The sequence below is a fragment of the Pinus tabuliformis genome, chromosome 6, assembly GCF_031772625.1.
Source record: "Pinus tabuliformis cultivar Carrire ecotype Pingquan chromosome 6, CPIR1, whole genome shotgun sequence".
Taxonomy (NCBI): Eukaryota; Viridiplantae; Streptophyta; class Pinopsida; order Pinales; family Pinaceae; genus Pinus; species Pinus tabuliformis.
Window position 1 is genome coordinate 944,104,907 of NC_142292.1, and position 23,777 is coordinate 944,128,683.

General features: G+C 36.2%; 1 protein-coding gene across 1 annotated transcript; it reads left to right on the plus strand.

The window, feature by feature from the left end:
• The first annotated feature begins 382 nt into the window (after positions 1-382).
• On the plus strand, positions 383-19,987 carry LOC149262029 (U-box domain-containing protein 52-like). Its single transcript, XM_089383037.1, has 8 exons — positions 383-913; positions 2,261-2,382; positions 2,565-2,686; positions 5,013-5,478; positions 17,780-17,881; positions 18,005-18,439; positions 18,590-19,369; positions 19,563-19,987. The coding sequence occupies exons 1-8, from the start codon at positions 721-723 to the stop codon at positions 19,761-19,763; spliced, it is 2,421 nt and encodes an 806-aa protein (XP_089239163.1). The 5' UTR covers positions 383-720; the 3' UTR covers positions 19,764-19,987.
• The last annotated feature ends 3,790 nt before the right edge of the window (positions 19,988-23,777 follow it).

Genomic DNA, 23,777 nt, shown 5'->3' on the forward strand with positions numbered 1-23,777 from the left:
AAAGTCTATTTCAAAATTAATATGTCTATCACAATAAAAAATTTAATTAATTTCACTTTAATACTTTGAAATTTAATTAATTTCACTTTAATACTTTGGATATCTATTGTAACATTAGAATAAAATATAAAAATTGAGAAAAAAATAGTAGAGGTTTGATATATTCATTTATAGAGAAATTATTATTTCAATTATAAATTCTGGTAATATTTGGAAATGAAAAGTCAATTGAAATTATTGACTTTGACAGTATTGACTTTATTATTGTTTATCATATTTGAGAATATTTTCAAAATGTGTACTTAAATTAAGATAATTATTTATACTGATTAAGATAATTCTTTATCTCTTTATTGTGATTATTGTGATTGTAGATGATTGATATAATTATTTATCCCCTTGTGGTTGTAGATCTGTAGGGACCAGGGTGAAATTCGACATTAGGCATGGCTCTATTTCTATCCCACCGGCGCGCAGAAGGAAAGAGATAGTGAATTCTGTGTCAGGAAGGCAGCCTGCAAGAACATTCAATGGAAAAGTCTTCCAATTCAGAAGAGATGTCACCTGAATTTGGAAGCAAGGTCTTTGAATTCGGTGTTTTGGTGTCTTGGGTGGGGCTAATGCAGCCCATTAAAAGCTTTGTTAACCCTGAAATCTGAGGTCTTCCTAGGTTTCCTTTTCATCTGGTGTGGGCGCTGGTTGATCCTCGTATCTGTTTCAATGGACAGCTTTGAGATACAAGAAGTGCATGAGACAGGTACCGTGGCACCTCCTATTGTAATAGCAGTGGCAGTTAAGAAGGGAAATAAGAGCGCGTATGCTGTCAAGTGGGCGCTGGACCATTTAATGTCTCCAGGCCAAACTCTGATTCTCTTACATGTCAGGGAGCGCCTTCTCACCATTCCAACACCAAGTATGAATTCTGCCTTATGCTTTACTGTACTTTACATGTTTGGTTAGTATGGCTTTACTGTACTTTACATGTTTGGTTAGTATTGCTTTACTGTACTTTACATGTTTGGTTAGTATGGCTGCTACGCATAGTTCATTTTCTGGGTGTGAATATTTTTTCACTGGGAACCAATGTTTTTAGCAACCATCTTAGCAATTCTCATTAGACAAGGAAATATATTATAACCCACAGTTGATTTTCTCAGTTTTCTTCTTTGGAACAAGTTTCTTGTGCATGCCTGCCTCTTAGCCCTTCATTGTTGATTGTATATGCATCTGTAATTTTAATATTTCATTCATTTATTGGATTGTATTTCAGAGATTGCTCAAAAGTTTATTTCCATCATGTAGCTTGGTTGTCTTGAGTTGTCTTTCATACATGGGAATACGAACTTTTAATTCCCAGTCATAATATATATAAGACTGCAAAGAACCTTCAGATCTCGTCCTTATATTCTGTACATAACTAATTGTTAAACAAAATTCTTACCAACCCGGTATTCATAACTTAACAAACCAATACAATTGATCCATGTAATTTTTTCAAACAAACAATCAAGTAGGAAATTTTGATCACGTATATTTTCAAACAAAACAGCATGGAATTTTTTTATGGGCATGGCTACCAATTTCATTCTTGGCTCAATTTCATGTCATTTGTTAAAATTTGTAAAAATATGGATAATTGATTATAGGTTCTTTCAAAAAAATTTAACATGTTTATTGCATATTAGTTGGTAATACACAATAGAATGTTTTTGACAACTATACAATTTTTCCATATGGGAATTGGTGCTTAATACCAACATATTTCAGAGGAAGCAAATTTAAAGTGTTTATCCATCTGCCAAGCAGTGACTTCTGAGAAATTATCATCGAGTGACAAGCGATGTTGACCTGCAAATAATGGAAGCGCCTCGCCCATCTGCATCTTCCATTCTTGTTTAAATAATTAACTCTTTTTTATGGTTGCATAGAATCAAGGTTCATTTGTCTATAATTCTCTCTTGCTTCAATGGACTATAAGTAACAAATTTGTATATCATTGTAATTTTGTTTATGCATCTCATGTTGTAAAACCTATTATTTATATTTTCAAAATTAATCTATTTAGTTAAATATTTTGTATTTTAGGGTTTGAAACGAAGATCTATGCTTTTCTTATTTCTTTCTATCAATTTCTTCCCAACCAAATAAAAAAATTAGTTATCAATCTAACAACTTCATCTACGAAAAGGAAAAGAGTTATATATATCTTCACATGCATTATATTTACATCTTGATTTAATTCTTAATTTTGTTTATGCAGTGGGAAATCGTGTACCAATTACACACGTACAGGGAGATGCAGTTACGGCTTATATGCACAAAGTGGAGTCCCAAACTAATGCACTGTTATCACCATATCGGCGGTTGTGCAATGCGCAAGAGGTCATCCTGATATTACTTCTTCATTTGTAGACCAGATATAATCCAAATTAGGTTGTATTATTGGTACTTGGTAGTTGTGCAATGCAAAAACAGCCATTCTGACGTTACGTGCTTTGCAGATAGAAATAATCTTGATCAGGTTATATTATTAGTACTCAGCAGTTTGAGCTCTCGAAATACAGGTGAACACGATGCTTGCGGTTGCAGAAGAAGATGATGTGGCTTCTGCAATTATCCGACAGATTTCAAGTTATGGTATCCATAAACTTGTTATAGGATCATCTTCCGGCAATGGCATTATAAGGTAACATTTTTAAGATAGGAAGGTGTTTAGTTTTTATGGGAAAATTAAATTTACTAATTTTAATTTTAAAGATTATTATGAGTGTAGTTTTATTTATAGAACAAATAGTTTTTTTCACTATATTTTAATAAAATTCTAATAGAATTTTTTTAGAACTTTAGTTTAAGTTGTTTAATATATAAAATTTTAGTGGGCTAGAGGATTTTGAGGATGCTAAATTTATTTATGCATTATAAAATGTATTTTAAAACATGAAAAATCACATTCTTGCTTGAAATTATATTACTAGTGAAAAAACTTGTATGCTATATTAAAAAATGTTAAAAAATTTTAGATTTAGTAGTTTGGTGAATAATTTATTTCCATAACTACATGCTTTTAAATTTTCAGAAATATCTTGTAACTAATTAATTTATAATATTATTAAATATCTAAATTCTTATTTCTTTTAAAAGGTTAAAAATATCTAAACTCTTATATTTCAATTTAAATATTATATTTAATTATGAAAATTACTTAATAGTTTCAATGGCAAGTTCAATTTAAATTTAATATATATATATATATATATATTTTATTTATTAATGAAATTAAATATTAATGTATAATAAGTATTAGATTGATTTTTTAATAATTAATTCATTTATTTTTAATTTAAATTAATTTATTTTTAATTTATAATTTTCGCAATTTTACATTTTTAATATTTTACTATTTATATCACAATTTCATTATATAAATTATTATATAAATTAATTTATATTAATAAAATTTCATTTAATTATAAAGTTTCTGGGAAAGATACATCATTATGTTTAATTTGTTCTTGATCCAATGCAACCAATGACAATCATTGCTTAACGTACTATCTATTGATTTTTGTATGGCCATTATTTTAGCTTATTTATATTAAGAATGAGCAGCCTATTTATCTACGCATTCTAATTTTTTATTCAAGTATTCGAAATTTGATATAGACTTATTTTTTAATTAAAAAGCATATTAATTTTATTATTTCAAAGAACACCTTTTTTCTTTAAAAAAAATATTTAAAATAAATATAATAACAATTATCTAAATATGAGAAAACATCGTTTTTCATTTTCCAACTTTATAATTAAGAATTTCTTTTATGATACCTGCATGTTTCTTTTAAAAATATTCCAAGCTTTTGAAGGAACTAGTTTCTTTTGAAACTTTAAGAATGATTAATTGGTAAGATTGAAATAAACATGTTTTAAAAGCTGTTAAATTTGATCCGAAAACTGGGGAATGCCCTATTATATATGAAAAATATTCGTTTGCTCATTTTATGTGGTTGGTTTTTATCATGCGTTTGTCACTGCGCCTAACTTGCAACGAAGCTTGAAATTTTTTCGAAAATGATTATTTCCATAATTACATAAGAAACACTAAATCATATGACGAAAATTGGGAGTTTATTTGTTTTATATTTGATAAGTTTTTTTTTTTTTTTTCTTTTTTGTTTTAATTGGTATATAATTTAGTAGGGATTTTTTGGATTTACAAGATTAAGTTGTAAACTTTCCAATTTTTTTTTAAACTTTGAATCTATAAATCAAAACCTATTTTAAATTACAAAATATTTAAACAGGAAACTTGGAATTCTCCATTTTCATTAAAGAATTTCTACATTATATCAAGAAAACTCAGAATTCTTCATTTCATTAAAGAATGTCTACATTATATCAAGAAAATCTACCTGGAAAGGGAGTCCGTTTCATTTCGATCAAACCAAACCAAGTTGTAGGCAATCCAATGCAGTTCGGAAGTCAATGACTTTTACTCCAAAAACAAGGCAATCTAAAGGTTCATGCGCTCACAGAAACGGTGATTGTGGAAAAAATTATGATGCTGATAAAATTTGCAAGTATATAAAACCATGTAGCTGTTATCCTTGTCATTGGATGAAAAATATAACGAAATAATGAGCTTTTAACTATATAGTTATGATTGCATGGTAATATAAACTTCGCAAGGAAACTTCATGAGAAATTTTAGCAACTTTGGTGATTCGTATTCTCCAGTCACGTCACAGATGTAACTTCTTCCAAAGGGTTCTGAGCAGCTATCAATAAGAGTTTGTGTACTCAATATGCAGAAGGATGGATATAACCAAGTTTAGGGAAAGGATTCTTTTATTTTTCTTATTCCAAAATGATGGCCTGTGAGGTTCAGAATTTGAGGCTATCTGTGGCTACATTTATGAGCTTTAATGTCTACCTCGTCTGAAAAATTTACTCGTCTATTGCTTTTATTTATTTAGTTCATATCTGCATTCTCCCTCATCCCTGTTTTTCTCCAGGAGAATCAAGGGCCTTGACGTACCGGCAACTGTTGCCAAAAATGCCCCTACTTTTTGTTCCGTATATGCGATATCAAAGGGCGAGCTGATTTCCGTCCGCTTAGCTACATGTACAGAGCACAAAAATGACAATCTAGAGGATTCTAATGATCACCTCAATGGCTTCTCAGATGTGATCAATTTCAGCTTTCCGAGGACTATAGCTCCATCCCCTGGAGACCTCCCAACCATGGAAGGTGATACCTATTATACAAGCTGCACAAATCAATTTAGCGTGGACAATCCAAGTGTGGATGACCTTAGGGGCACTTTGCAAGAAGAGCCACCTATTTTCTCCGACAGTTCAACATGTGGTCATGGAAATGTAAACATTCACAATGAGAACGGGAAACCAGAAATGGAGATCAGTTCATTGGATTTCAAAGCAGCATCAACATCAAATAATGAACCCTTGTTACAGTGCCAGGTAAAATGTGTATCCCCGTTGTGTAGATTTTACAAATTTGTATTTTATTTTGTGATTGTCGTTTTCTACTGGAAGTCACTGTATTATTGTTTTTTTGTTAATTACAAATTTTAATTGTAGGGTTGAGAATAAAAGATGCTGATATATTATGGCTGTCCTTTTTAATAATAACTCTCTTATACGTTTAAAATTAAATATATAAGTATAAATTTGAATTAGCTTGTGAATTTGGGTTAATAATAACTCTCTTATACGTTTAAAATTAAATATATATAAGTATAAATTTGAATTAGCTTGTGAATTTGGGTATTTTAGGTAGACACTCAACCTCTCATTTTTAATTCATAGGTAAAATTTTTTAATTTATAGGTAATCTTTTTTTCCTGGACATGATTTATATTGATTGATTTGAAATATCCGAAATTCAAAAATTTTATGTGATTGATTTGGAAAATATAATATTAGTTAATTTAAAATGTCTATTATTCAAAATCTTTATGTGATTGTTGAAATTAATGAAGAAATGTATCATTGGAGAGAGTTAATTCATTAGTTAGGTGTGCCTTAGATTAGGATTTAGTTCCCACATCTTAGGAGTTTGTTTTAACTTTATTATTTGCATGCAAACTATTTACTCATGCTGATTAATGGTGAATGTGTAAAGCGTTCATTTCCAGGTGAAGCTCCTCACTTGTGAGCTGCTCAGTTTGATGAATATATCATGTCTCTTCCATTTTTAACATGGTATCAGAGCTCCAGAGTTGAGTGAATCAAAGCCAAAGTGATTTGGTGATTGGGTGAGTACATGGGGTGGGATTGTAGCTTGAGTGATATGAAGGAATCTTGGTGGTGAGGAGGCAAAGAGCTGAAGCATAACACGAGAAGTTTTCTTTGTTTTGAGGTAGACCTGTCAAGCTGAATAACCAGATGGCAGAGGAATATTTGAACGAGAGCAATAAGCTCGACGGATCCAATTATTCTAATTGGAAATTTAAGTTGTAGACCCTACTTGAGGGGCAAAAAGTAAGGGCGATTACAAGCGGTGATGAGTTGAAGCCGACCATCGCTACAGATGAAACAACAACAACAATCTAGGACTAGGAAAAAAGGGAGAATAAAGCAAAAGTGCTATTAAAATTGTTAGTGAAAGATTGTATTATCCCTCACATCCGAGAATGTAAATCAACAAACGACATATGGATAACTCTCCAAGACATGTACGAGATCAAAAACAAAAAGCACCTACTATTTCTGAAAAGCCAAATTATTTCCAATAAAATGGAGGAGAATGAATTAGTGGCTATGTTCATCTCTCGAATAAAGGAGCTCAGAGATAAGTTGAGCAACATAGGGGAGACAATGTCAAACATTGATCTTTTCACGATTACCATGAATGGTATGGCTAATGACTATGAGATGTTTATCACAGGCTTGAATGCAAGAGTGAAAGCCCCCAAATTTGAAGACTTGACATTGATCCTGAGGTAAGAGGAAGAAAGGCATATGACTATGAAACCGCAGAGTTTAGATCTTGCTCTAATGGTGAAGAAGAATCCCTTTAGAGAGAAGGCAAGTGCAAGACACAAAGGCGGGACTACACCACAAAGAAAACCACCTCAAGGTATGTCTTCAAACAGAACTGATTCAGGACCCAAATGTTTTTATTGTGGTAGAGTTGGTCACATTGCTAAAAATTGCCATAAGAAGAAGGTTGATGAAGGTTGACATAGACATAAGAAGTATGCAAGGCACTTTGCCGATCAATATCAGAATCAGGATTTCAGATTGTTTGTATCGGATTCTGCGTTCTCTATTGAGGATGATGAAGCAAAAACTTGGTTTGTGGACTCAGGAGTTTCCACTCTCATGACAGGTAACAAACATTGGCTTGAAAATTTCAAAGAAACCAACAGTGGTGCTAATATCTACCTTAGTGATGACAGAGGATACCAAATCAAAGGGTATGGTAATGTTCCTATTGTATTGTCTGATGGAAATATTAGGCATATTCAAAATGTAATGTATGTACCTGGAATAAAAAAGAATATGATCTTTGTTTCTATGGTAACATATCAGAATCTTAAGGTGGAGTTTTTTAAGTCTTATTGTGTTATTAAATATCTACTTGATCATATGAAGCCAATTGCATCAGGTATTCAAGTGGGAGGATTGTATAAGCTGAATGTAAGAAGCACACCACACCAAACCTTGACTTCATCAGTTATGATTACAAAAGACTTATGGCATCAAAGATTCAGTCATATCAATTTTAATGACCTGCCTCTACTTCAGAAATGAGGTATGGTTAATGCTCCTCCTATTTTAAATAATTTTCGTCTTGATTGTGAAGGATGTGCTCTTGGGAAGATGCAGAGGGATGAGTTTCCTGCGAATATAGATAGAAAGAAGAGAGATATACTAGAGCTTGTGCACACTAATTTGTGTGGGCTGATGCAAATGAGGTCATTAGGACGTGCCTATTATTTCTTATTATTTGTTGATGATTGCACGAGATTTACTTGGGTATATTTTCTCAGAAAGAAGAGTCATACTTTTGACTATTTTAAGGAGTTTAGAAGCATGATTGGAAAATAGATAGGGAAAGTCATCAAAATTCTCTCCTTAGATCAAGGGGGAGAATACGACAAGGGTGGTTTCATCAAATATTGCAAGGACCATGGGATAGTTCAGCAGTTCATAGTACCCCACACTCCTCAACAGAACGGGGTTGCAGAGAGGAAGAACAGAACCCTTGTGGAGTGTGCATGAAGCATGTTAAAAGGTAAGAACCTGTCTAATGGCTTTTGGGCATAAGCAATAAATACTGCAATATATTTGAAGAATAGGAGTCCAACAAAAAGCCTTGATTTTAAAACTCCATTCAAAATTTTATTAGGTTTTAAGCCTGTAGTTAATCATTTAAGACTTTTTGGATCCAAAGATTTTGCTCATGTTCCAAAAGAGGATAGGAAGAAACTGGATTCAAAGGCCATTAAATGAATTTTTGTTGGGTACTGCACAAAGTTTAAAGCTTATAAATTGTTTAATCCCTCTACTCATAAAGTGTTTGCAAGTAGAGATGTAGTATTCCATGAACAGATTGATGATGGAAACCATGATAGAAGCAATGAAGAATGGCACATGCCTTTGCTAGTGGAAGATGGAAGTGATTAAAGGGATAGCCATTGGTACCAATGGCAACAACAACGACAGCAATAACAGAAAAAGGAATATGTGGATGGTATAGATGTAGGTAGCAAGCCAAGTCCACCAAGGGATGATTAAATCAAATTTGAAGCCAGTCCACCACTCAGGAGATTAGGTAGGAAAAATCAGCTGCCAGCAAGATATAGGGATCATGCTCTTATAACTAGTATGTTAGTGTTGTTGAACCATATAATTATAAAGAAGCAAGTCAATATACTTAATGGAGGGCAGCCATGGAAGAGGAATATGAGTCAATACTTAAAAACAAAACCTGGGATCCAGTTGAGCTACCTAAAGGCAAACAACCCATGGGTTCAAAATGGTTATACAAGCCTAAATTAAATCAAATGGGAGTATAAGAAAATACAAATATAGGCCAGTTGCAAAGGGGTACTCGCATAAAGAATGAATATATTATGAGGAAACCTTTGCCCCTGTAGCTAAATTAAACACATTTATAATGTTAATTGATTTAGTTACCAGACACCATTGGATGTTACACTAGTTAGATTGAAATCTGCATTCTTAAATGGGGAATTAAAAGAAAAAGTATATTTAATGAAACCTGAAGGGTTTGATAAATAGGGGGGGGGGACATTTAGTCTATAGATTGAAGAAAGCTTTGTATGGACTAAAACAGGCACCCAGGTTGTGGTATGATAAAATTGATTCATTTTTCCTATACCATAGTTATAAAAGAAGTAAGAATGACCCTAATCTGTATACCGTGTTTGATGAAAAGGGGAAAATCATTTTGATTTCTTTATATGTAGATGATCTTATCATTAAAGAAAATGTTGATGAACACATTAAAGAAATCAAAGAGTAGATGTCATACATTTTTTAGATGAAAGACCTCAGAGAGTTACAGTATTGTTTGGGTCTTGAAGTCTAGAGGGATTCTGGTAAGACTTTTCTATCTCAAGGAAAGTATGTTAGGAGCTTATTGAAAAAGTTCAGAATGGATCAGTGAAAAGTTGCCTCAGTGCCTTATGTTAATTTTACGTATGTTCTATGCTTAGAGCAATTTGTTTCAATTTTCACAGTTAGCTCAATATCTTTTCTAGATTAGAAATCACATCAACATTAAAGTAAATTGCAGATAGAACATAAACATAAATTGTAGAAGACAGGCCAAGACAAGAGGACACAAGATGTGGTGCTAGCCAGGGACAAACCCCAATGTGGGGAAACCCTTGATCAATTCTTCTTATATGTTCTTCAATAGTTCAACAAAGAGAGAGAGAGAGAGATAGTATGTTTACAACAGAAGTCAACACTTTGACTTATCTAGATAATAGCATAGATCATCTCTAAGAAGATGATACATGAGATCAATTGAAGACATGCTGCTTCAACTGATTCTCCAAGGTGACTCCTTCACCTATCATTGTGTTGCATTTTGTCATCATGTTGCACCTCACTGTGCTGCACCACGCTGCACCCATCATCACTATGCTGCATCTCATCACACTTCATTAATCATGATTGTACCCATCACTATACTGCACTATGTGCCATTGCTACATTATGTTGTCGTACTGACCTATGCTCTAGCTATCCTTAGCATGCTTGTTGTCCCTTGCTTTCATGTTGTCCCTAGCATGCTTGTTGTGCCTTGCTTGCTTGTTGTCCCTAGAATGCTTGTTGTCCTTAGCATGCTTGTTGTTGCATGCTAGCTGTCCCTTGCATGATAGTTGTAACATTGCATGCTTGGTGTATTTGCTGCTAAGTACCATACAACTGTCCCAATGTTAGTTAGTTGTCCCTTGCATGCTTCTCTCCTTCGGAGACAGATGCTCTGACAGTTCCTGGCAATTCCGGTGGTTCCCGACAGTTCTAGCAGTTTCGGCAGTTCTGGTTATTCCCGACAGTTTTGATTGTTCCCAGCAGTTTCGATAGTTCAGGGCAGTTCCAGCAGATCCCGGCAGTTCCCGCAATTCTGGCAGTTCCGACTGTTTTCGGCAATTCCAGTAGTTCTGATAGTTCCAATAGTTTCCGACAGTTCTCGGCAATTCCGACAGTTCCCAGCAATTTCGGCAGTTCCAACTGTTCCAGTAGTTCTTGGTAATTCGGGTAGTTCCGGCTTCTTCCCTCTAGATTAGGGCAACGTTCTCCCTTAGGATCTCTCCTCCTACTAAAACCCAAAGACAAGTAGAGAGGAAGAGATCCAAAGTGTGTTGAAATGACTTGAAGGCCACCTTTATTTATACTAAAACATTGAGCACAAGTGGGGTTTATTTGGTTGCTTGTCGACCTTGACGAATTGTCCCATAACATAAATAAATTCATATCTCCATGAATACTTATCAGAATCGGATGATATTTAGATCAATCCTACACCTTTCAATGAGAGGGATCCAATAAAAATATCAGTTTCCATTGATAAGATGACCCACATGGAGTTTGGCCCTAGTTTCCAGTTTTAACACTCCCTTTCAACTAGGGAGAACTCCATCTGTTGATCCATATGTCTGATTGTACTATCACTGCCATCAGTGCCCTGCATTGCTTTTCTCTGCTCTGCTCTGCTGAACCATGAAGAAGAAGAATTGATTGATAATGTCTCATACCATTCTCTACTGACCCAAAGTCAGTTTCATCTTAAGAGAGTGTGTCAGAGCACTCTTACTCGCCCGAAGTCAGTTTTATTGATCCTATATCAATATCATAAGAGAGTGTCTCAAACCACTCATACTGATCTCAGATCAATTTCATTGTTCCCAGATCAATGGAGGTCATCCTAGCATAGGGAGTACAGTAGATACATCGATGCATCCATCGATAGTACTACTATGGTCCCTAACCCCATTTCCTTGCTCATTGATTAGATGAGAGGTACTTCCCATGAGTCCCTGACTACATGGGTAGGATGCCTCAACAGGAGAACTAACTAGTCTATTCACAGGAGAATGAATCATCCTGCCCCACAGTCGCCACAGGAAAACTAATCATCCCAGCCCACGCGAGAACTAATCATCATGTTTCACAGTTTCCACGGAGAACTAATCATCCTATTTCACAATTTCCATGAAGAACTAATCATCTTGGCCCACAGGAGAACCAATCATCCTGTCCTATAGTTGTCGTGGAGAACTAATCATCCTGGCCCACAGGAGAACTAATCATCATGTCCTATAGTTGCCATGGGAGAATTAATCATCCCAACACACATGGGAATTAATCATTTTGTTCCATAGTTTCCACAGGAGAACTAATCATCCCGGCACACAGGAGAACTAATCATCGTATTTCATAGCTGCCACGGAGAACTAATCATCCTGGTCCATAGGAGAACTAATCATCCTATCCTATAGTTGTCATGGGAGAACTAATCATCCTGGCACACAGGAGAATTAATCATCTTGTTCCATAGTTGCCATGAGGTATCACAGGGAAAGGTTGAACCTATCACCCTGTACATAGCGCACCACCAGGGGAGGGTGAGTCGCCCTGTGGTCGTATGTCGCTCCAGTAAGTACCCCAATCCCCCTAGAGCTCCCAGAGCTCAATGCATGCAACATGCAGGACCCTTGTACGAAGGTCTCTCAATGACTCCAAGTTGTTCAGGAAAATCACAGATTTTCCCTTTCCCCGGGGCTTTGACAATGTTTCTACGACTTGTACATTAGTCCCAATGTGATGGAGCCTCCTTTCTCATCGACTTACCATATCCCAGATAAGGCAGTATCTAATGTCTATCTGTTGGATCAATCATTGAATACGGGATTCCTCAATAATCAAATTCCCCCTAGTTGTCACAAAGAATCACTGTGGTATTCATCATGTGTACAAACAACTCACTGATGAGCTTCCACAACCGGGCAGCTGCACACGAGATCATACTCGTAGCTATGTATTTGGTCTCAGTAGTGCTTATAGGAACCGACTTCTGCTTTCTGCTCATCCATGATATCGAAGCAGAATCCAGAGAGAACCAACACTGAGAAGTGCTCTAGCGATCCTCCACACTGCCTGCCCAGTCAACATTCGAATAATCATGCAGCTTCATATTTCCAGCAGTGTATCTCAATCCATGAGAGATTGTGCCCTGAAGATATATCAAAAGATTCTTGGCACGAATCTAGTGAGGCTCAACCAAATATGAGCTCACCATACTAACTGCAAAGCACATGTATGAATGGAGGTTCACCAAGAACATCAATGCAGATGAGTTTATGAAACTCAGAGGCATTTCCCAAATCTAGTCTGGCATCACCACCATATAACTTCTGAAAGTTAAGATCCTCGAGGTAGTCACGGGCTTGCAATTTACCATTCCACATATGGAATCCAACCCCCTCTTACTTCTGCAAGTGAGAGGGCCTGCACCTGTCAGAAATAGGTCATCCTCATAAGGTGCCGGTATGAGAGGTCTATCATCCACAACCTTCGGGTAATGGTTTGGGTCATTTTCACTCCTAGTGAATCTTAGCTTCATCAAACTGCTATCAATCCTCTCATACTACGCTCGGGGTGTTTTGCTTCAAGCCATAGAGGGCTTTCTTCCACTTTTATATATGAGATTCCCGATCATGAATCTCAAACTCCTCGGGTTGTTCCAAACCTGTGGACCTACTGCATGAGGGGAATGGTCCCCTTATAAGATTTTCCTTTGGTACATATCAAACATGTACCTTCATGCTCTTCTTGAATTCAGGCATCCCTATCACCATCTGACTCACATCGGGTAGGGCCTCGTAGGTAGACCTCAGGTGTTATAGATGCGATATGTTAATTGACATGATCCCCAATGGACCATCCTCCAACTTGATACAAATTGCCAACCCTGAACCCATGAGAAAATGTATCTTTGAAAATTCTATTTTTTAACATGTACCTTTCCATCAATGAATGCCACCCTGAAACCTTTGAATTCCATTTCCAAGATGCACAACAGGTTCTTCTTGCAATCAAGTACATAAAAGAGATTCTATAAATGAATCGAGTTACCCTCATTCAATTGAGGGGTAACATTCCCTACACCCTTTTTGGGATAGGTGGCATCGGGTCCAAGTATAATCCCATGATTGTTTCCATCTCTACCAAATTAGAGAGTGCACCCTTCTATCCGATGAAGTGCCTTGAAGCACTACAATCAATAAGCTAGATTCCAAAAGAATCTGAAGGAGAGGGCCAATACAAGATAACGCTTCTTTTTCTTATTAGAAACAACATTTGATTCTTCATACCTCGAGTTCCTTGCCTTCTTTGAAGAGTCAACCATTTCCTTGATGACCTGCATTACTTTTGATTCCTTTGATCATTGAAGATGTCCTTCGAATGATTGTTATCTTCATCAAGAGATGTGTTTTTGCCATTCGTACACTCCTTCGCATAATGATCGAACTTATTACAACCAAGGCATCTACGTTTCCTTCTACCCATAGGTCCGGACTTCCTAATGAAGTGATCTTTAGGTAGGCCATCAGAAACTTCTGTTGCGCCATTTTGATAATATTCTCTACTTCGACTTCACCCTCGGTGAACTTGAAGAGGAACAAGGAATCCATTGATCCTTTTGTCCTTTCCCAACTATCTTCGATGATTGCTCTTTCACTCTTGCTTGGGCATTGTCTTCACCTCAACTCTGATACCATGTAGTTTTAGGTATGTTCTATGCTTAGAGCAATTTATTTCAATTTTCATAGTTAGCTCAATATTTTTTCCAGATTAGCAATCACATCAACATTAAAGTAAACTGCAGATAGAACATAAACATAAATCGCAAAAGACAAGCCAAGACAAGAGGACACAAGATGTGGTGCTAGCTAGGGACAAACCCCAATGTGGGGAAACCCTTGATCAATTCTTCTTATATGTTCTTCAATAGTTCAACAGAGAGAGAGAGAGAGAGGGATAGTATGTTTACAATAGAAGTCAACACTTTGACTTATCTAGATAAGAGCATAGATCATCTCTAAGAAGATGATACATGAGATTAGTTGAAGACATGTTGCTTCAACTGATTCTCCAAGGTGACTCCACCTATAGTTGTATTGCATTTCATCATCATGTTGCACTTCACCGTGCTGCACCATGCTACACCCATCATCATTATGCTGCATCTCGTCACGCTTCATTAATCATGACTTACCCATCACTATACTGCATTATGTGCCATTGCTACATCATGTTGTTGTACTGACATATGCTCTGGCTGTCCCTAGCATGCTTGTTGTCCCTTGCTTGCTTCTTTTCCCTAGCATTCTTGTTGTCCCTTGCTTGCTTGTTGCCCCTAGCATGCTTGTTGTCCTTAGCATGCTTGATGTTGCATGCTAATTGTCCCTTGCATGCTAGCTGTAACATTGCATACTTGATGTATTTGCTGCTAAGTACCATACAACTGTCCCAATGTTAGTTAGTTGTCCCTTGCATGTTGCTCTCCTTCGGAGACAGATACTCGGACAGTTCCTGGAAATTCCGACAGTTCTGGCTGTTCCCGGTAGTTCCAGCAGTTCCTGGCAGTTCCGACTGTTACGACTATTCCCGACAGTTTTCACAGTTTTGGCAGCTTCGGTAGTTCCTGGCAGTTCCTGCAGTTCCCACAATTCCCAGAGTTCCCACAGTTCCGACAGTTCCGACAGTTCCCAGCAGTTCCAACAGTACCGGCAGTTCCCGACAGTTCCGATAGTTCTGGGCAGTTCTGGCAATTCCGATAGTTTTTTATAGTTCCCAGCAGTTTCGATAGTTCCGATAGTTCCCTGCAGTTCCGGAAGTTTGGCTTCTGCCCTCTGGATTAGAGCAACATTATCCCTTAGGATCTCTCCTCCTACTAAAACCCAAAGACAAGTAGAGAGGAAGAGATCCCACGTGTGTTGAAATGACTTGAAGGCTATCTCTATTTATACTAAAACGTTAAGCACAAGTGGGGTTTATTTGGTTGATGGCCGACCTTGATGAATTGTCCCATAACACAAATAAATTCATATCTCCATGAATACTTATTGAAATCGGATGATCTTTAGATCAAACCTACACCTCTCGATGAGAGGGATCCAAGAAAAATATCAGCTTCTATTAATAAGATGACCTACATTGAGTTTGGCCATAGTTTCTAATTTTAACACTTTACAACAGAATACCAAACCTCAGAATAATGATGGTTCTAAGGAGGTCGATGCAACACTATATAGAGAGATGGTTGGGAGTCTAATTTACTTGACTACAACTAGGCCAAATTTGGCTTTTGTAGTCAGTGTATTAAGCCAATTCATGTCAAAGTCTCTGGAAATTCATTGGGTTGCAGCGAAAGGTGTCTTAAGGTATATTCAAGAAACCTTAGACTTTGGTATTAAATGTACTAATTCGTTTGATGTTATATTAACAGGTTTCTTAGACTCAAATTGGGCCGGAAATCTAGATGATCGACATCCATAACACGGTATGCATTAAACATTGGGTCCGGGGTCATTACATAGAGCAACAAGAAGAAAAACATTGTATCATTTTCTTCAACAGAAGCAAAGTATCAAGCAATGTGTGCAACAGCGCGTGAGGCAGTTTGGTTGGGAAGACTTCTCCAAGATGTTGGAGAAGAACAAAAAGATGCAACAATTATCAAATGTGACAACCAGAGCTCAATCAAACTTGCAAATAATACAGTGTTTCATAAAAACACAAAGCATATTGATACACAGTTTCACTTTGTTAGGGAGAAGGTTCAATCAAAGGAAATCCATATTGAATATTGTAATACTTGTGACAATGCTGCAGATATTTTTACTAAGCCTCTTGGAAGAATTAAATTTGAGTTATTTAGGGAGATGTTAGGAGTACCAATGAACCCTTTCTCCATTAACGAGGGAGTCTTGAAATTAATGGAGAAATGTATTCTTTGAGAGAGTTAGTTCATTAGTTAAGTGTGAACCTTAGATTAGGATTTAGTTGAGAGAGTTAGTTCATTAGTTAAGTGTGAACCTTAGATTAGGATTTAGTTCCTACATCTTTGGAGTTTGTTCTAACCCTCCTACTTGCATGTAAACTATTTATTCATGATGATTAATGATAAATGTGTAGAGCGTTCTGCTGGAGGCAGTCTGGCAGTCTCTAGGTGAAGCTTATCACCTGGCAGTCAGTCTCTAGGTGAAGCTCATCACCTGTGAGTTGTTCAATTCGATGAATATATCATGTGTCTTCCATTTTTAACTGGGATGAATCCAAAAAATATATTTCAAACCCAGTGGAAATTTGAAAAGATAATCTTTTCACCATCCATCCAAAACCTGACAATCTTTTCACCATCCATCCAAAACCGAGAAACAAATTATGACTTTTTATTATTAAATTCAAGATCTATGAAATTTTGGAAAGAATCAAATTTTATATTACATAATTCACTTTTTTAATTACAAATCTCTACTGAATTTTACAAAAAATTGTCCCAAATAAAAATCTCTACTGAATTTTACAAAAAAAAATGTCCCAAATAAAACCGAAAATCTCTGTGAATTAAAACCCAAATAAAAACGAAAATCTCTTTTCATTAAGCTTTTCATAAGCAAAATAAATATATCCTCATCGATCAAAGCATGGATTAGAAGGTAGAAGTTTTATTTTGTATATTATTCGAAATATTTTGTTGCGAAAAAGAATATGAAGTAGGTTAATCTAAAACTGGTTAAAATTTCAGATAAAAATTATATAAATAATTTTTTTATTAAAAAATAAAACTCTGAAGTTTCAACCTAATTCTTTTCAAACTTAAAATTAAATTTACTCAAAAGCAAGAGAATGTATAAATAGCTTATTATGCCATAGCCTGAGGTCCTTGGCCAGAATCAGTATAGACCCTCGCCATTACAGAAGCTACTGTTTCTGCAATCCTGTCTGTCCTTTTCGACACTGAAATTTAAGAACTTCGAAATGCGTGTGATTTTCAAAACCTACAGGTGATTTTTCCCGATGAGATCAAGAAAATAGTTGTTTAAAGAAAAAACGTGATGCCTGACCGTATAAAATTAAAAATATAGAAAACCAACCAGTAGAATGGGACAATCAAGGGCTGTCTATGCAAATTTTTTGACAATATCAAGATATGAGTATATAATGCGTTTGTTTTGAGCTAATATGATTTCTTTCTTTATTTCTTCAGCCCAACATAATGATGGAGCTAGAAAGTTTGAAGCGTGAGCTAAATCATACTCTAGGCATGTTTGCTGTAGAGAGAGAAGAAGCAATGAAAGCGAAAATTACGGTGAGTTTTATCCGTCGATCTTGCTTTAAAATTTCTAGTCGAGTTTAACGTAGGTTGAATATCAGATATGCAGTTGTGGGTACCCTGGAGGATTGATGTTTAGGAGCTCAATGCCGCTGACAGGCCAATGAACTATCTCTCCAAGTCATGGAAGACGTGAGAAAAGTCGAGGAAGCAGAGAAAAGAGAAGAGATAGCGAGAACAATCGCTGCCGAAGAGAAAGTAAAGAGTGAAATGGCCATTAGGATGGCTGAAAAAGCTAGACAGCTTGCTGAAAAGGAGGCCCAAGAAAGAAGGGATGCAGAACTAAGAGCCACAATAGAAGCAGAAGAGAGAAAGAAAGCACAGGAAGAGCTTGAATCTACCCATCAAGGATACAGATACAGAAGATACTCAATAGAAGAAATTCAAACTGCCACAGATTTCTTCTCTGATTCACTCAAGATAGGAGAGGGAGGTTATGGTGCTGTCTACATGTGCACTTTGCAACATACCACAGTAGCAGTCAAGGTTCTAAAAAACGAAGCAACTCAAGGAATGCAGGAATTTCAACGGGAGGTATTAAATCTTTAAAGCACTATCTATGGTTAATGCTCTTAAAATCTAAAACTCAATAATGAATCTGCAGAAGATTTTTAATACTTGAGTTGCTTAATATTTTGCTTATAAATCTTTGGTTGGGTGTTTTTCTTTTCCTAAACTGTTCAGCTTGAGATTTTGCGACGAGTTCGTCACCCTCACATGGTACTTTTGCTTGGAGCCTGCCCTGAACATGGGTGTTTGGTATATGAATATATGGCAAATGGTAGTCTAGAAGACCGTCTGCTCTGCAAGGGAAACAGTGCTCCTCTTCCGTGGTTTTCACGCTTTAGAATCATTCGGGAAGTGGCATGTGCGTTGCTTTTTCTTCACAGTGCAAAGCCAGAGCCGATTGTTCACCGTGACATGAAACCTGCGAATATCTTACTGGATCACAACTTCGTTAGCAAAATCGGTGATGTAGGTCTTGCCAGGCTTGTGCCTGCAATGACCACAACCATGCTAACCCAGTACAATAGCAGTGTCCCTGCAGGGACATTTTGTTATATTGATCCTGAGTACCAAAGGACTGGTATCCTTGGCCCCAAGTCTGATTTGTATGCTCTGGGAATAATCATTCTGCAATTACTGACAGGAAGACCACCCATGGGTGTAACAGATGCAGTTGAAACAGCCATTGAGGATGGTTCATTTCAGGAGATCCTGGACAAAAATGCTGGAGATTGGCCTCTTGATGAAGCTCTGAAATTAGCACTATTAGGGTTGAAATGTGCAGAGTTTCGGCGCAGGGACAGGCCAGACTTGGAAAAGGATGTCCTGCCAGAATTAGAGAAACTCAAAGACTTTGGTGATGCTCAAAGCAGACAGAACAGAGATGCTCAAAGCAGACAGAACAGAGAGGAAATTGATATGATACCCCCAAGTCACTTCTTTTGTCCTATACATAAGGTTAGTTTTTCTCACCCAGGCTTCATTTAAATGAAAGGATCAGTGATTATGATAATCTAGGTTGAAAGAAAACCCATCTCCATTAGAGAGGATGCCTTAATTCATTTAAGTAAACAGAACTATATGTGCATGACTCATCAACATCTGGCTATCATTTCTAATACTGAAAGTATGCTGGCCTTATTGTATGCAGGAAATCATGGTTGATCCCCATATCGCGGCTGATGGTTACACATATGAGCACAGCAACATCAACACCTGGCTTGAAAACAAGAAGACGTCCCCAGTGACGAAACAGACTCTAGACCATAATATACTCATTCCAAATCATACGCTTAAGTCTGCAATCCTAGAGTGGAAAATAAAATATGGATCCAACAATTCAGGTTTATAAATAGAAGGTATACCGTGAACACTAATAGGTAGCATTATTCATATGTCTTATATCCAGGGAGAGGCTTCTTCTTTTGGTATCGATTTACCCATTTTCAAAACAAAAAAAATTCGCTATTCCAGATGTCACTTTTTCTAGAAACCAATGTACATATAGTTTGTGGTTTCAATTTTCGGAGGGCTTATTGTAAATTATGCAATCAAAAACCCAATGTATATGTTGTTTGTGGTTTATATATATTCAATTTTGGATTGGCCTAGTGTAAATTAGGCAGTAATGTTTGTTATGGGTTATAGATCTTCATCCAAAGAGGCAAATGATTTTCAGATTCCTGAAATTATAGTTAAGTAGGCACTACTTAGAGTTTTTACGTCGTCTATACAGAGACATTTTTTTGTTTTTGAGGTTCTGAAAATTGAAGTATAATATGTACTATATATGTCGTCTATAGAGAGACATTTCTTTTTTTGTTTCTGAGGTTGAAGTATAATGTGTATTATGTGTAATTGAATTGTTAAAGTTGTTAAGGAAAAGAAAAATATTTTTATGATACCATATATCGATTTTTTTGACATTTATTTATTAATGTGATTGTGTTAGTTATATTTAATAGACAATAACTCATGAATAATGAAAAAAAATTCTTGTGACCAAAATTGGATTTAGTTGGGGGAGATTTGCTTTCGTTATTGCCTTGCAATTCTTAATGCTAGCGTTATCATGTAGTGCATTCCATGAATGTAATAGCTAGGGCCGACGTTGCACTCCCAAAAGTTCATGTCAATCATGGACTTCCTATTCCTTTCCAATTTGATTTTCTTGCTACTTTTTAATCATATTTTATTGAACGATAAAACCCTGTTGAGGCAATGAGGAGATAGATTCCTCTATATTCCCCTATCTCCGGTTTTGGTCTTCACAAGCATACAGAAGCCAATCTCTGCAGGTCTTCTGGGGAATTTAGCATTCCATGAATGCCTACATCTTTGAAAATGTACCCCCTAATATCTTGGCCACTTGCCTCAAGATTGTTGCTCTCTTCAATGAGATCGGCCCATGGACCCCTAGACCGTCACACCGATATGTTTCATTCAAGGATATGGGGGATTCACTCCCTATAGCCTTCTTTGATGGAGCCTCTATTGGGGGTAGATGTGGATGTGGGATCTCCATCAAGATTTTCCCTGAACGCTCTTTTCATTTCTTCTACATGGAGGGAGCGATACTTATTGCACGACAGAGGTGGTTGCGCTGCGAGTATCCCTCCAATGTGCATCTTGGATCGCTATTGATGGGCTCAAGATTGTAGGGGATTCTAGGATTTCCATTGAATGGGTTCAAGGGAAGGCTCCTCTTGAGGTCCCATCTCTCCACGATTAGATGGAAAATATCTCGGCCTTGTTACCTACTTTCATAGACATCTCCTTCCTACAAGTGTTCAGGGCACATAATATGGAGTGAGACACTCTTCCTAAGCTTAGGATCTTTCTTCAGTTTGGTATGGTTTTCTTTGAGCCCTCATTGTCAGAGCGATCAGAGAATTCGAATCCTTTGTGCACTAATTGGGCTATCTTTTTCCTTTTTTACTCAGAGGTGCCATCTTTTGTGCCTCTATGAGGCATATGGAGTTTTACATGTATTTTTTATCATGCTCTGAGGTACTCGACAATTTTCCTTTGTTTTTTTTTTTTACCCCAACAGGTGACTATTCGTTGGAAGATGTGTTTCATTTATGCCACAACTACATTGTAGTAATTATGGTGTATATTTGCAATTGCCAATGAAGTTTTAATGAAAACCACAAGACACAAACCTACTCTATTTCTCTGTGGAAATCAATTCACAATTTAGAACATCAATCAAAATATTGCAATGAGAAATAACACACATGAACACAAAATTTTTTGAGGGGAAACTAATATGTTAAAAACCCCAATGCCTTCTTGTATTAATATGATGAATAGAGATGTATTATAGTTGCTAGCTCAATCTGAGCTCAACCTACAAGTGAATAACCTATCTCTCTACTCATTGAGAAGCTTTGACCCAGACTTAGTCAAATTTTGCCTCTAATTGAGCCCCTATTTCCTTGCGTAATTCCTTGATAAATTAGGACTTTATTATTTAGGAAATTCCCCAAAATGGATTGCACAATTCCCAAGGTTGATCATCTGAATGCATGCAACACCTGTACACTCAATACTAGACTACAATAGATGTTACACTGCCTTGAAATCTCCACTAAAGTTGGGGAACTCGAATTCTCTACATGCACTAGCTATTTTGGGCTGATTGATAAGCTAATTGGATGATCACCGAGTTTGACTGAAGTCCCACTACACAATTGACCTTCCACTAATTCCTCCAATAGTTAGAACTAGTTTAATTGAAAACAACTTGAAATAACTGACCTTGCTTGCTACAAATTAGCAATCACACATGCTTAATTGAATTCTAACTCATCCAACTCGAATTTACTAAGTAAACTTGGTGACACAAGCCATGTCACACAAGTTAATTGCATCCAAGTTGTCTGCTAATGTGGAAATTTGAATTTTCTCAATTTAATCAAGACAAAATCAAATTTAGAATTTATTGTTGCATTCTTAACGCTCCCTCTCAACAAGAAAGGGATTATCAACCGCCCCTATCTAGCAACCATGGAACTCGAACTTCCCTCTTGACAAGGCCTTTGTCAAAATGTCAGCGTTTTGTTCCTTTTAAGTATGGGGGTTTACGCAGTGCATTATATTAGATATCATTTTTGGGATTCAACTGCGTTAAGTAAGTCATTCACGTATGACCATTTCCATGAGAGGTAGTTGTAACTGACTAATTTCTCATGATTTTTGAATAGTTCACTTAGCACTCATTGCATCGGGTGATGCTCACAGGGGTGAAGAAGTGGGATTGAAACTAGTGAAATGAATCACATAGCATCAATCATCACTTCCGGGGCTTGCACCCGGTAACCAGGACTTCCCAGGAGGTCACCCATCCCAGATCTCCTCTGGCTCAAGCGCGCTTAACTGTGGAGTTTTTCCCCACAATCAAGCCCACTTAGCTTGCTACCCCATTTGCAAAACCTTAGCAAGTATTGTGCCTCATGAACCATTCAAGTAGAGATCCCTTCACTCTTTTTGAATTTAAGTATGGGGGTTTACGCAGTGCATTATATTAGATATCATTTTTGGGATTCAACTGCGTTAGATATCATTGTCGGAATGTATTGTAGCAACGTCATCCACCTTTGCACACAGTCCTGTAAATAGTGATACCAAATATTTATATTATTGGATCGATTGTGAAATATGGGATTCTCATAGAGGTTGATGCAATTCTGATTATCACAATAGATCACAGTTGGATCCATAATCTGACCAAACATTCCCACAAGTATCTTTCTCATCCAAATTTCCTCACATGTTGCTTGACTTGCAGTCATGTATTATGCTTCTACTGAGATGAGCACCACATATATTTGCTTCTTTCTATACTAGGAAACAACTGCGGGCCCAGCAATAAAAATTCCACATGATGTACTCTTTCGGTCTCATGGACTCCCAACCCAATCTGCATCTGTGAAGCCACACAACTTCACTCCCTATGTCCGTCTGTACCACTAGAATTCACAATTGATCAATGAACTACATAAACCCTAGCCACTACTCATCTCTCCTACTATTATTATTATTATTATTATTATTATTATTTCATAATAATAATAATAATAATAATAAATATTTTTATAAATTAAAATAACTATATAAAATAATAATATTAATAAAATTATTATTTTTATTATTATTAAATAATAATATATTCAATAGAAAACCATGTATAACTCTTTCTAAAAGCATAGTTTTTACTCTAAATGCGTATAAAAATTAAGAACTCTTAATTGTTTGTGTTTTTTTTCCTCGGAAAAAAAATGTTATTTTATTATCAAGTGAAATAAAATTACGTTTTGTAGATACATGATTGACATGCATTTAGAGATAAATGATCACTTGG

What these genes read in the sequence shown, in the direction of transcription:
- LOC149262029 (XM_089383037.1), top strand. Translation starts at nt 721, where the DNA reads ATGGACAGCTTTGAGATACAAGAAGTGCATGAGACAGGTACCGTGGCA. An exon ending in TCCGGCAATGGCATTATAAG is followed by an intron (nt 2,687 to 5,012) that starts GTAACATTTTTA and finishes GTTTTTCTCCAG; the next exon opens with GAGAATCAAGGGCCTTGACG. An exon ending in CAATGAAAGCGAAAATTACG is followed by an intron (nt 17,882 to 18,004) that starts GTGAGTTTTATC and finishes TGCCGCTGACAG; the next exon opens with GCCAATGAACTATCTCTCCA.